Genomic DNA, 12,384 nt, shown 5'->3' with positions numbered 1-12,384 from the left:
CAAAGTTTTTGTACAAGTAATAACCTGTACAAAATAATAAAATGTACACGACATATACATTTATAAATTATAGTATATCCAACTAAAACATTATCAATATAGAATGATCCATAAATCTGGAAAGATAAAAAAAAATAAAATAAATAAAAATCACACAAATTTGGAATTTTGGAAAAAGCAAAAATATTTTTTTTTTACTTAATTTTACTTACAGCATTCATACTAAGGCTTTTCTACCTCAGGCATAGATTACCTTATCTGTATTTGGCAAAACTTTAAGGAATTTTGGTCCTCAATGCTCTTCAACTTCGTACTTTATTTTGCCTTTTTAACTTTTTTGGATTCAAGCGTCACTGATGAGTCTTTTGTAGACGAAACGCGCGTCTGGCGTATATATAAAATTTAGTCCTGGTATCTATGATGAGTTTATTCATATTACAGCTTGCATGATTTATTTATTCAAATATTTGCGTACAGGCAATATTTTAGAGGAACATACATGTAGTTATAAACATAGACAAAACATCAAGCTTATATATAAACGAACATATAACAGTATCAAATCATAACATAGGTGGTAATGTGGATAAGGAAAGAAATGTACATAAAAATAATTCCGGTACATAATGTACCGATTTTTTGTATAATCAAACTAAGTCTTCTAAAATTGGAAGCCAAGCAGATATTGGCCATATGAAAAGGATTTCTTTTTAAAAATGTACATTCTTTTCTAGTGCAAGAGATTCTTTGAGGTAGTTTTTAAGTCCTGTAAAATTTACCTTATTTTCACTGAGTTTTGTTCTGTAAATATAGAATTTTGTCACTAGTATACTATTATTATGTTTTTTATCATATTATTTCCGTTGTTACATAAATTTCCAAATAAAATAATATCTATATTAAATGGAATCAATATTTGTGTTTGGTTATAAATCCAATCACCAAGTTCAATCCATAAATCTGAAATTGTATGTGATGTCCAAAATATGTGCTCAATATCTTCAATAGCTTCATTACAGAAAGTACATTTATCTGATTGTTTTATCTTAATTTAAAAAAAAATGCATTTGTGCCTATGATTCTGTGCACTATTCTGTACTGGAACCAATGAAGTTTAGAGCTTTTTGTGGTGTAGAAAGACATATTATGCACTTTTTTCCAATCAATTTTTTTGTTTAATCTTAGAGACCATTTATCTTCACAACTAGGCCTTGTACTACTTTTTTCTAAGAAAACATTATACATATCTTTTGACCCTTTATTTGACAAAAGAAATGTTCTAATATTAATTGGTAGTATAGGTCCATGAACTGTATAAAGATTTTCTATAGAGATATTATGTTTAAGATAATTTTGATATGATATTATAGCGATATAACTCCATTATAAACTAGAAAGTTTGATTTAATTTCATAAATATTTTTGCATTGCTCAAAAGACATTAATATACCCTCATTATCTACCAGATCATTAATCAACAAAATACCGTTATCAGCCCAGTCTCTATAGAACACAGATCTTCTACCTATTCTAATATTTCCATTATTCCAAAGTGAATCTGCTAAAAATTCTTCTTCATTTTTTGGTTTAAGTTTCTTTTGCATTTCTGTTCATGCTTTAAAAACCTCTTTCCATTTATTCAGATTTGTTTCATATCTTTCATCTTAGGAAATAGGGAATGTGTTAAAGAGACAACAACCCGACTATATAACAGACATCAGCAGAAGGTCACCAATAGGTTTTCAATGCAGCGAGAAATTCCCACACCCGGAGGTTCCTTCATATGGCCCCAAAATACATATATATACTAGTTCAGTGATAATGAACGCCATACTAAACTCCAAATTATACAAAAGAAACTAAAGTTAAAAATAATACAAGACTAACAAAGGCCAGAGGCTCCTGACTTGGGACAGGCGCAAAAATGCGGCGAGGTTAAACATATTGATGAGATCACAACCCTCCCCCTATACCTCTAACCAATGCAGAAAAGTAAACGCATAACAATACGCACATTAAAATGCAGTTCAGAGAAGTCCGAGTCTAATGTCAGAAGATGTAACAGAAGAAACTAAACAAAATGACAATAATACATAAATAACAACAGACTACTAGCAGTTAACTGACATGTCAGCTCCAAGCTTCAATAACACTGATTGAAAGATTATGTTTTCATCATATGAATAGCAGGCAGAATCCCTCCCGTTAGGGGTTTAGTATCATACCATCATAACATATATTAGAAGAACACACCCCGTGTCATGCCAGCAACTGGGTTTTGAATAAATGTGTTTAGTTCCGATGCAAAGACCCTATAAGTGAACCAATAATAAAGCCAACATATGCAATCTTTAATGACCTGACAACTATATCCCTTCTTAATAAGTCTATTTAAAGGTTTTGTTTCTGAGGTGAATACTGACATTTCTGTGTTTTTTAAAGAATATTACCATAAAAGATTGGATGTGAAATACATGAACGTATAAGAAGTCTGCATGCAGAGTTATATTTACGAATGATGTCCTTGTACCGATGATAAAATTTAGTAAATGTTTTGACTAGTTTGTGATATCTAAAACCCTGATGTAATAATTTTTCAGTAATACATAAATTTCTCTCGTTAAAATCTAAAACGTTGTTACATACACGAGCGAATCGTACAAGTTGGGATATATAAACACCGTAAGATGGTGACAAGGGAACGTCACCATCTAAAAATGGATAATTTACGATAGGAAATGAAAAATCATCTCTTTTATCATAAATTTAGATTTTTAGTATTAAGCTTCCCGTTAATGATATAGATATCAATATACGCATTGATATACTTGTGAATTACAAATTTTTATTTTTTTTCTCTTAGATCGGTTGTTACAAACTTCGCGATTTCGAATTATTCTGTTGATGGTCTTAGTGAGCTTTTCTCATCACTTGGCGTCCGTCGTCCGTCGTCCGTCGTCGTCGTCGTCCGTCGTCGTTAACTTTTACAAAAATCTTCTCCTCTGAAACTACTGGGACAAATTAATCCAAACTTGGCCACAATCATCTTTGGGGTATTTAGTTTACAAAATGTGTCCGGTGATCCGGCCAACCTACCAAGATGGCCGCCACAGCTAAAAATAGAACATAGGGGTAAAATTCAGTTTTTGGCTTATAACTCAAAAACCAAAGCATTTAGAGCAAATGTGACAGAAGTAAAATTGATAATCAGATCAAGATCTATCTGCCCTGAAATTTACAGATGAATCGGACAACCTGTTGTTGGGTTGCTGCCCCTGAATTGGTAATTTTAAGGAAATTTTGCTGTTTTTGGTTATTTATCTTGAATATTATTATAGATAGAGATAAACTGTAAACAGCAATAATGTTCAGCAAAGTAAGATTTACAAATAAGTGAACATGACTGAAATGGTCAGTTGACGCCTTTAGGAGTTATTGCCCTTTAAAGTCAATTTTTAACCATTTTTCGTAAATCTTAGTAATCTATTACAAAAATCTTCTCCTCTGAAACCACTGGGCCAAATTAATCCAAACCTGGCCACAATCATCATTGGGGTATCTAGTTTAAAAAATGTGTGGCGTGACCCGGCCAACCAACCAAGATGGCCGCCACAGCTAAAAATAGAACATAGGGGTAAAATTCAGTTTTTGGCTTATAACTCAAAATCCAAAGCATTTAGAGCAAATCTGACATGAAGTAAAATTGATTATCAGGTCAAGATCTATTTGCCCTGCAATGGTCAGTTGACCCCTTTAGGAGTTATTGCCCTTTATAGTCAATTTTGAACCATTTTTCGTAAATCTTAGTTATCTTTTACAAAAATATTCTCCTCTGAAACTACTGGGCCAAGTTCATTATAGATAGAGATAATTGTAAGCAGCAAGAATGTTCAGTAAAGTAAGATTTACAAACACATCACCATCACCAAAACACAATTTTGTCATGAATCCATCTGCGTCCTTTGTTTAATATTCACATAGACCAAGGTGAGCGACACAGGCTCTTTAGAGCCTCTAGTTATTTTTTTAATGTTTTTCAACTTTATAAATGCCCTCCAACCAAGTCAACTCAGGAATATGACAGTTGTTACCCATTCGTTTGATGTGTTTGAGCTTTTGATTTTGTCATTTGATAAGACACTTTTCGTTTTGAATTTTTCTCGGAATTCGATATCTTTTTTATTTTACTTTTTGAAGGAGACTATTATGTTGGAATACAAAAGCATAAAAGGGACTACGTATATTTTGTTACAGGAAACACCTGTCTCATTTATTATCTATCATATTAATTAAAGTTGCATAAGCAAAGTTTAATGATGTCATATCAAATTCATTCAAATGATAAAAAATATCTAAGTCATCTAAGAATTCTAGTTTTACTTTCACTTTGATAAATTTCGAGAAATTACGCGGTTAATTATTGATCTGGGGATTTTCAGTATACACGGAAATTGTGCAGCGTTGACAAATATTTAGATTACTGCACAGTATTATCGTGTAACAATGACACAATGGATAATACGCATGACATTTAATATACATTTGTACTATGTTATGGACTTCAGAGCTGTAAGCAGCATGATAACATGGATAAATGACGGAATCTATTATATAAAAAGTAAGTATAAAATTAGAAACATTTAAAACAAATTACATATTTCGGTTTTATAGATAACTAATTACAGTTTTTCGATTTAATTTTATACCAGAATAAGTACACAACACAAAGATTCAGATGATATTTGTGATTATTAGTCCGAAGCTAGTTTTGCGAACTACCTCGAACCGTTGTCTCTTTACGCTAACATTTACATTCTAGACACACTAACTGAAAAGTACAAATAACTTCTCTAAAAGAGGGGCACTTGAGGTCCTTCGTTGTGTTGTGTGTTGTGTGTTTTGTATTTTTGTATTTTTTTTTTTATGTAAATGTAGATACTAACTGATATAAACACAAAACATTCTAGTTTAAAGTATGGAAATTTGATACGATTTCCAATCAGGAAACTATTCATTTAGACAAACTTTAAGGACAAAGAGTTGAACATCAAAATGGTCCCACTTCGCCTTTAATAACTAGAAAAATTCATATATATATATATATGGATAAATCTGTTGTAGAGTTGTCACTGGTTCAGACGTACTGATAAATATAATTATTTCTGTGACTGTATCTTACATTAATTTGTAGGATCCTTTACTATGGATAATTTAGCTGATCTGTAAAAATAACATCTCCATGCCTTATATATCATGTACTGAAGTACAACGCTAGATTAATACTGACTTGGAAAGGTAACACCCGGCCACCGAAAGCTTCATTTTGAAGCCCAGGTGGTCGTGTGGTCTAGCGCGCCGGTTACAGTATTTGGTGTCACGATATCTCAGTAGCATGGGTTCGAATCCCGGCGAGGGAAAAACAAAATAATTGCGAAAGCAACTTTACAGATCTAACATTGTTGGGTTGATGTTTAGACGAGTTGTATATATATACCATACTGCTCAGTAAGCCACAAAAGGTTTCAGATTGGTTTTGAGGACAAAATCAAATTATAAAAAATGTATTAGAGACGACGTATGATGATATGAGAGTACTGCCAGTAACTAGTAGCTATTTAAAAGCTTAATATCAACTAATAATAAACTATTATACTCCCAGATTGTAAAAATCAATTGATACAACACGAACGGTCCGAATGTAAAGACGTTATAACCAGTACGAAAATGTATACGTATTGACAAGACTGCAAATGTAAATAAATGGATTGCGATACATGATTATGTATTAAAAAGTGAAATAATAAATACACAGAACGGAAAGTCCGTAATCAAAGGCAAAATCAAAAGATCAAAAACATCAAACGGATGGATAACAACTGGCACATGCCTGACTTGGTACAAGAGTGGATACATAATTATATGATATACATAAGTTTAATGGCATTACGCACATAACACTCTTTAAAAATCATACTTTATCTCATTAAATATACGTCAGACATGTTTAAAATATGTAATATGTCATACAGAGCTTACCCCCTCCCCCTTTTCATGTAGGTTTTGAAAAGTTTGCAGATATGATTTTGATTTGGAGGTTATCCAGTTTTTTTGTCGAGCCTGCAACTTTTGTTGCAGAAAGCTCGACATAGGGATAGTGATCCGGCGGCGGCGGCGTTAGCTAACTTCTTAAAAGGTTTATATTTTAGAAGGTGAAAGACCTGGATGCTTCATACTTTGTATATAGATGCCTCATGTTACGAAGTTTCAGTCAGTCACATGTCCAATGTCCTTGAACTCATTTTCATGGTTTAGTGACAACTTGAAAAAAAAGTTCAGAATTTTTGTAATGTTGAATACTCTTTTATTATAAGTAATAGGATAACTATATTTGGTATGTGCGTACCTTGCAAGGTCCTCTTGTCCGTCAGACAGTTTTCACTTGACCTCGACCTCATTTCATGGATCAGTGAACAACGTTAAGTTTTGGTGGTCAAGTCCATATCTCAGATACTATAAGCAATAGGGCTAGTAAATTGGTGTATGGAAGGACTGTAAGGTGTACATGTCCAACTGGCAGGTGTCATCTGACCTTGACCTCATTTTCATGGTTTATTGGTCTTTGTTTAGCTATCTTGGTTAATGTTAAGTTTATGTGACTGATTAGTAAAGAAGGCGAGACATTTCAGTGTGTGCACTCTTGTTTTATTAAATTCATTTTTGCAAAACAGAATCTAAACACACTCATGTAGGAAAAGTAAAACACTATTACAGATACCAAAACATCAATTGTGTAAAAGACAATATGCAATGAGGGTCCACTTATGACAAAAACTAATGAGAGACCTCAATGAACCAGGGCAGAATGTCTTGCTTGTCTGATCTTTTTTTTGCATACAGAATAAGGTTTTTTCATTGAACAAATTGAATTTGAAAAGAAATGAACGTTTACTTGTATATGTTTAAATACCGATGCATAGTAACATTTGAACATTGGAGTAGATAAAAATATTACAGAATACAGCTTTGAAACAGTTTAAGTTCCTTTCAAAATATAAACTATAGTTTTTACTTCTGTACTATTCACAAAAAAAATGACATTTATTTTATAGAAATAAATAGGGTTAGAAAGTGAACCCTTTCACTCACTATCAGATAAAAGTAGTTTTATATTAATCATGAGGTATATGCAGACATACTTTCATTTTCATATCATACGATATATATAAATTATCAGTGTATTATTGATTTAAACTTTTGATGATGACTTTGATTTTTAAATGTTGTACTTTGATCTAAGCAAATACATTGTTCTGCAATTTATTAATGTTTTAAGACATAATTTCTGTATAATTGTAATCGATTCATACTAGCATATGCTTAATCGAGACTTCTTTGTTCGCAGGATTTTAAACTGATATTAATATTCAGGGTTGCGTTCAATATCGTAGCAGCTACGTAGTGCTACGTAGATTTTTGCCTAGCTGGGTTGAGTTCAATAGCTGCTATCAATATCTATGTAGCAGCTAGTCTATAGCTACAAGTTCAAAAGTCAAAATCTACGTAGCACTACGTAGCACCTACGATCTTGAACGCGGCCCTGCTATCAATATCTATGTAGAGCTTTAGACTAGCTACACGTTCAATAGTCATAAATCTACGTAGCCGCTATGATATTGAACGCAACCCTGGTTAGCATTTCGTCTCGCGATTCATTGATGCTAAGCAAATTTGTAGTCTTGACCGAGCTGAAAGACACCAGGGTTGCGTTCAATATCGTAGCGGCTACGTAGTGCTACGTAGATTTTGACTATTGAACGTGTAGCTATAGACTAGTTGTTACATATATATTGATAGCAGCTAGTCTATAGCTACCTGGGTTGAGTTCAATATCGTAGCAGCTACGTAGCGTCTACGTAGCTGCTTTCAATATATATGTAACAACTAGTCTATAGTTACACGTTCAATAGTCAAAATCTACGTAGCACTACGTAGCTGCTACGTAGCTGCTATGAATATCTATGTGGCAGCTAGTCTATAGCTACACTTTCAATAGTCAAAATCTACGTAGCACTACGTAGCATCTACGATATTGAACGTGACCCTGCTTCTTGTTTGTCAATAAAATTTGTCGATATCTTAAATAGATTAACTTTAGTTTTTCGACTCATAATAATTGTTCTTAAGTAGTACACAAAAAATACTTACTGTGGATTCATTTAGTTTTGTGGGTATCAATTTTCGTGGATTGCTGAATACTTTCATATTTGTGGATATTTTATTTCGTGGTTTTGCCAATCTATGCATACAAAGCCTATGGAAGATATCTTATTCGTTGAATATTTGAATTCGTGGTTCACCTGTACCCACAAATTCCACGAAATCTGGTATCCAACGAATATTTATGAACCCACAGTACTACATATTCAGTAAGCATCTTGACAAAGAAGTGGTGGAACGAAGGATTTGTCAAACACCTACTTTGTTTTCCGAGACTCTGAATTAAGAGCGTTGGAACGCCTCAAATACATCATCGAAAAACAAACCTAGAATATTTATAACATGAATAATTTAATCTTCTTATTTTGCATTTATAGGCGGCACAAGAAGATATTAAGATGGAACCGAATGACGATGACGACAGCAGTGACGGGTCAGGTGATGATGGACCTGTTTACTCATCAATGAAACAACCACCTCTAATAAAACAACTGAAGAAAATTCTTGATGAATATCCTGATGATGGCCAGATACTCAAGGTATAAAACCAAATGTTTTATGTCCTTTCTTTTTATATACTGAAAGGACAACTACATTAATACCTGTTTATTACTTAAAGCTATCAATTGAATTTCAACCCCATTTGAAGAATAAATTACATTGGCTGTTTTTCTAGGCGGTACGTTTTATCTGTTATGAAAGTATCAAATCCTGGTAAAGTCACCGACGTTTGAACACTAAACGTCTTAAACGCATGAAGATTGAAGTATGTTTTCAATTTTGAACACCAATAAAACAAGGTCCGTAAAGCTGTTATGATAAATTGATCATGTGAAGCGTACAGGTTATATGCACACCACTACCAGTCCACTACTACTTCTCAAGTCCTACAACTTTGCTGAATATATACAGATTCCCCAATTCCATTCTCAATTTTATTGAAGGTTTATAATACTCCGTGATAAAAAAAAAAGTACGACATAATTTCTGTGAATGACCTAAGTCCTTACTAAATAAAGATTTATCAAGTTCACTCAAGACCAAAAGAAAGGGACCAAATATCAACAAACTTCAGCTGACATCTAAACTAAAAGGATTGAAACAGAGTAGCCAAAATTATTCAAGATAAACTTTTACTAGGAAACTGATTCACTGTTAGTACAGTAATCATGGTAAAACAATTCTCAAAAGGAATAGTTGTTATGCATCATTTAAATCGTACAAAACCAGAGCATTTTTTTTTTTTTTTTATAAATTAATGAATAGGACAGATAATTTTGGTAACACCATATTGATAACAATGATTAACTGAACTTTCAGGAAATCATCCAAAATGCGGAGGACGCCGAAGCATCGGAAATGAAGGTTCTGTTCGATGGACGATCTGTGAATGGTGATGACAGCGTAGAAGAAAAACCCTTCACCAAATATTTCAAGGTAAAACATTTAAATGAATGGTGAAGCTAATCCTGATATAAGCCTATTTGGCTGGCTGATTATTTTGTATTTTAAAACATGTATTCATTTGTATATTCAGGTTGCACTATAATAAATAATGCTTCTTCTATAATATACATAATCTGTAGTTACTAACATAATGATAATTAAAGGCGCATTTCACGAAAAAGATGAAAGCAAACTCTGTTTTTTGATTGTTTGTACATTTCTGAATAAACAAGAGATCGGAGATAGACGTTGTTGAGAATTCTGCCGACGAATCTTTGATAAACCATGTGTGGCAGAGGGTGCTAGAATAGATCTTTATTATGAAATATGTATTTTAAATCTAGTTATTTTAAAAATGGTAAATCTATTTTTTTCTCTGATATATTGAAATGGTGATCTTTATTCGCATAATTATGTTTGAACTGATGTGGCGTATATCAATCACATCAATTAATAAATCAGTCTGGAATCTTAAAGTAATAATTTATTTAAAAAAAGTCCTTTTTGATATTGCCCATTTCTTTGTGCTGAGCTAATTAAATATAATAATGTTTGTATAATTGATCTTTAATGTTTTCATTTTATATCATGACTTATGGGACATAGATTTTTTTCATCGTTTATTAAACAAAAAACATATCTTTGGAACATGTATCGCTAGTTTGTGAAATAACAAAATTGTAGAAATAATAATTATAAATCCTTTCCTGAGATCCTATCTAGAAGTTTACTTTTACAGGGTCCAGCCTTATGTGTGTACAACAATGCTCAGTTTACCAAGGAAGATTGGGAAGGTATTCAGATGATAAACAGCAGTGTTAAAGAATTCGATTCAGTAAAGATTGGACGATATGGACTGGGATTCAAGTCAGTCTTTCATATAACAGGTACAATTTACATTGAATAATGTTGTTATTTAAAACAAAATATTTCAAATTCAGCTTTAATGATGAATGCATTTCTTTTCTAACACAAACGATACAAAGTTTGGCGAGCACACGTTTCGATCATTTGTTTCTACATATGTTTGCAAGTTTGCATAAACTTTGATAAACTATACAATCGCTGCAAATGTGTCTAGAGTTTGTTGTTCGTCGTTTGCAAGTACAAACGCTGCATTTCTTTCAAACTTGAATATTTAATTTATTATCTACGCATATTTTTCCCACTAAAAACGACCTATTCTGACAAACGAAAAGAGGTATGTTCCTGATTGTCATGACTCAAAACAATGTCACAAATTATGAGTCAAATTAAGGTATTGCCTCCCTTTCTTCATTGCTGCTTTTTTCAATAAAAAGGCTTCATAAATCTCTTTCTTCCTACATTCAGCTGGTGAAGATGATGAACTGACAATAAAGTTATATATACATAGAAGAGCGATGACCTGTCATTTTCTACGAATTATTACAATGACAGGCGAATCTCGACCTGTCAATTTAAAGTAAAATGAAATAAGTCATACTTATTTCATATATAACGAATAATTAATACGTTATCAAATCGATAATGAGGAAATCAAATTAGCACGATGTTGCTAATTATTTAGGAATAATTTGTGAGTCACCGAAAACAACAGATTTTTATAACATTTCAGACCACATACATCCTCTTCATTGTTGATTTAGCACCGGTTATTTTATAGCAATTCTTCCCCCATGCCAGCTTTCCCCCCGGGGGAAAAACTGGTATGAGCCAATTTTTCCTATGGGGAGATTTTTGGATCATTGATATTCTTCCCCGGGGAAATTTGGCAATACATATACACATAGTAACTTTTCCCCATGTAAATCTTTTCCCCATAATATAGATTTCGCTAAATTTATAGAAGGTTGAAAATTTAACCCAAAAGAGTTAGAATTAAATTTTTACGCTGACAATATCTTTTGTTAACTAACATTTACACAAGCCTGTCTATACAATGTAGCTATATGTTCATCAGTCTGACTATGTGTTAACAACTCTGTCTATGTCCACTAGTACGTCTACATTTTTATCGGTCCGTCTATGTGTCCACTAGTCTGTCTGCATGTTCAATAGTCTCACTTCGTATTCACCAGTCGGTCTTTGTGTCTTCTGTTCTGTCTGCATGTCCACCAGTCTGTCTCCGTGTTCACAAGTTTATCTACATGTTACCCAGTCAGTTTAAGTTTTCACCAGTCTGTATTATATATATAGCTAGTTGTCCACATGCCTACATGTTGGTCTATATGTCTGCCATACTGAGTCTACGTGTTCACCAGTCTGTCTACATGTGTATCAGACCGTCTGTAATTGCATTTTGTTGTGTTGTTTTGTCGGATCGTCCGAATCTTCAATATGCTAACATTTATATGCACTCTTTTGACCTGAACACTTACTAGGTGTATACTCTATACTAATACCCTCATGCTTTGAAATGTCAAAATGTTTTTGTCGGGGATCATAATAAGCCAAAATACATTATTGATATGAATCGCCACAACAATTCACGTTTCAGGTTTAGCTTTTCTGACAACGTGCTTGTATGACTAGTAAACTGTATTTAAATCATGGAGGTAAAACTTCAAATTAGAGTTTTATCTATCTCCAGATGAAAAACTGTAGCTTTTTTTTACCTACTACCACGTCAGTGTAACTCCGGTTGATATTTGTCTAATTTTTGGTGGATGGTAGGCGACCCTCGTCACTTTTAGGGCCGGCGGGGCCTTTTTTTGTAGATCTGGTACAGCTCCAACTGAT

At 33.0% G+C, this 12,384-nt stretch overlaps 1 protein-coding gene across 2 annotated transcripts in view; it reads left to right on the top strand.

Moving 5' to 3' along the window:
- Positions 1 to 12,384, top strand: part of LOC139519024 (sacsin-like) — a 47,912-nt gene that overhangs the window by 16,970 nt on the left and 18,558 nt on the right. Inside the window, exons 1-4 of one of the 2 annotated variants that reach the window (XM_071310740.1) lie at positions 4,412 to 4,618; positions 8,595 to 8,756; positions 9,538 to 9,654; positions 10,403 to 10,550. In XM_071310740.1, coding sequence (XP_071166841.1) covers positions 8,616 to 8,756; positions 9,538 to 9,654; positions 10,403 to 10,550 — 406 coding nt within the window. In that variant the 5' untranslated portion in view covers positions 4,412 to 4,618; positions 8,595 to 8,615. Of the gene's footprint in view, positions 1 to 4,411; positions 4,619 to 8,594; positions 8,757 to 9,537; positions 9,655 to 10,402; positions 10,551 to 12,384 lie in introns of those variants that run through there. The other variant, XM_071310739.1, reaches the window with a different exon arrangement.

The sequence above is a fragment of the Mytilus edulis genome, chromosome 4 (assembly GCF_963676685.1).
Source record: "Mytilus edulis chromosome 4, xbMytEdul2.2, whole genome shotgun sequence".
NCBI lineage: Eukaryota > Metazoa > Mollusca > Bivalvia > Mytilida > Mytilidae > Mytilus > Mytilus edulis.
This window is presented reverse-complemented; position numbering and strand designations above follow the sequence as displayed.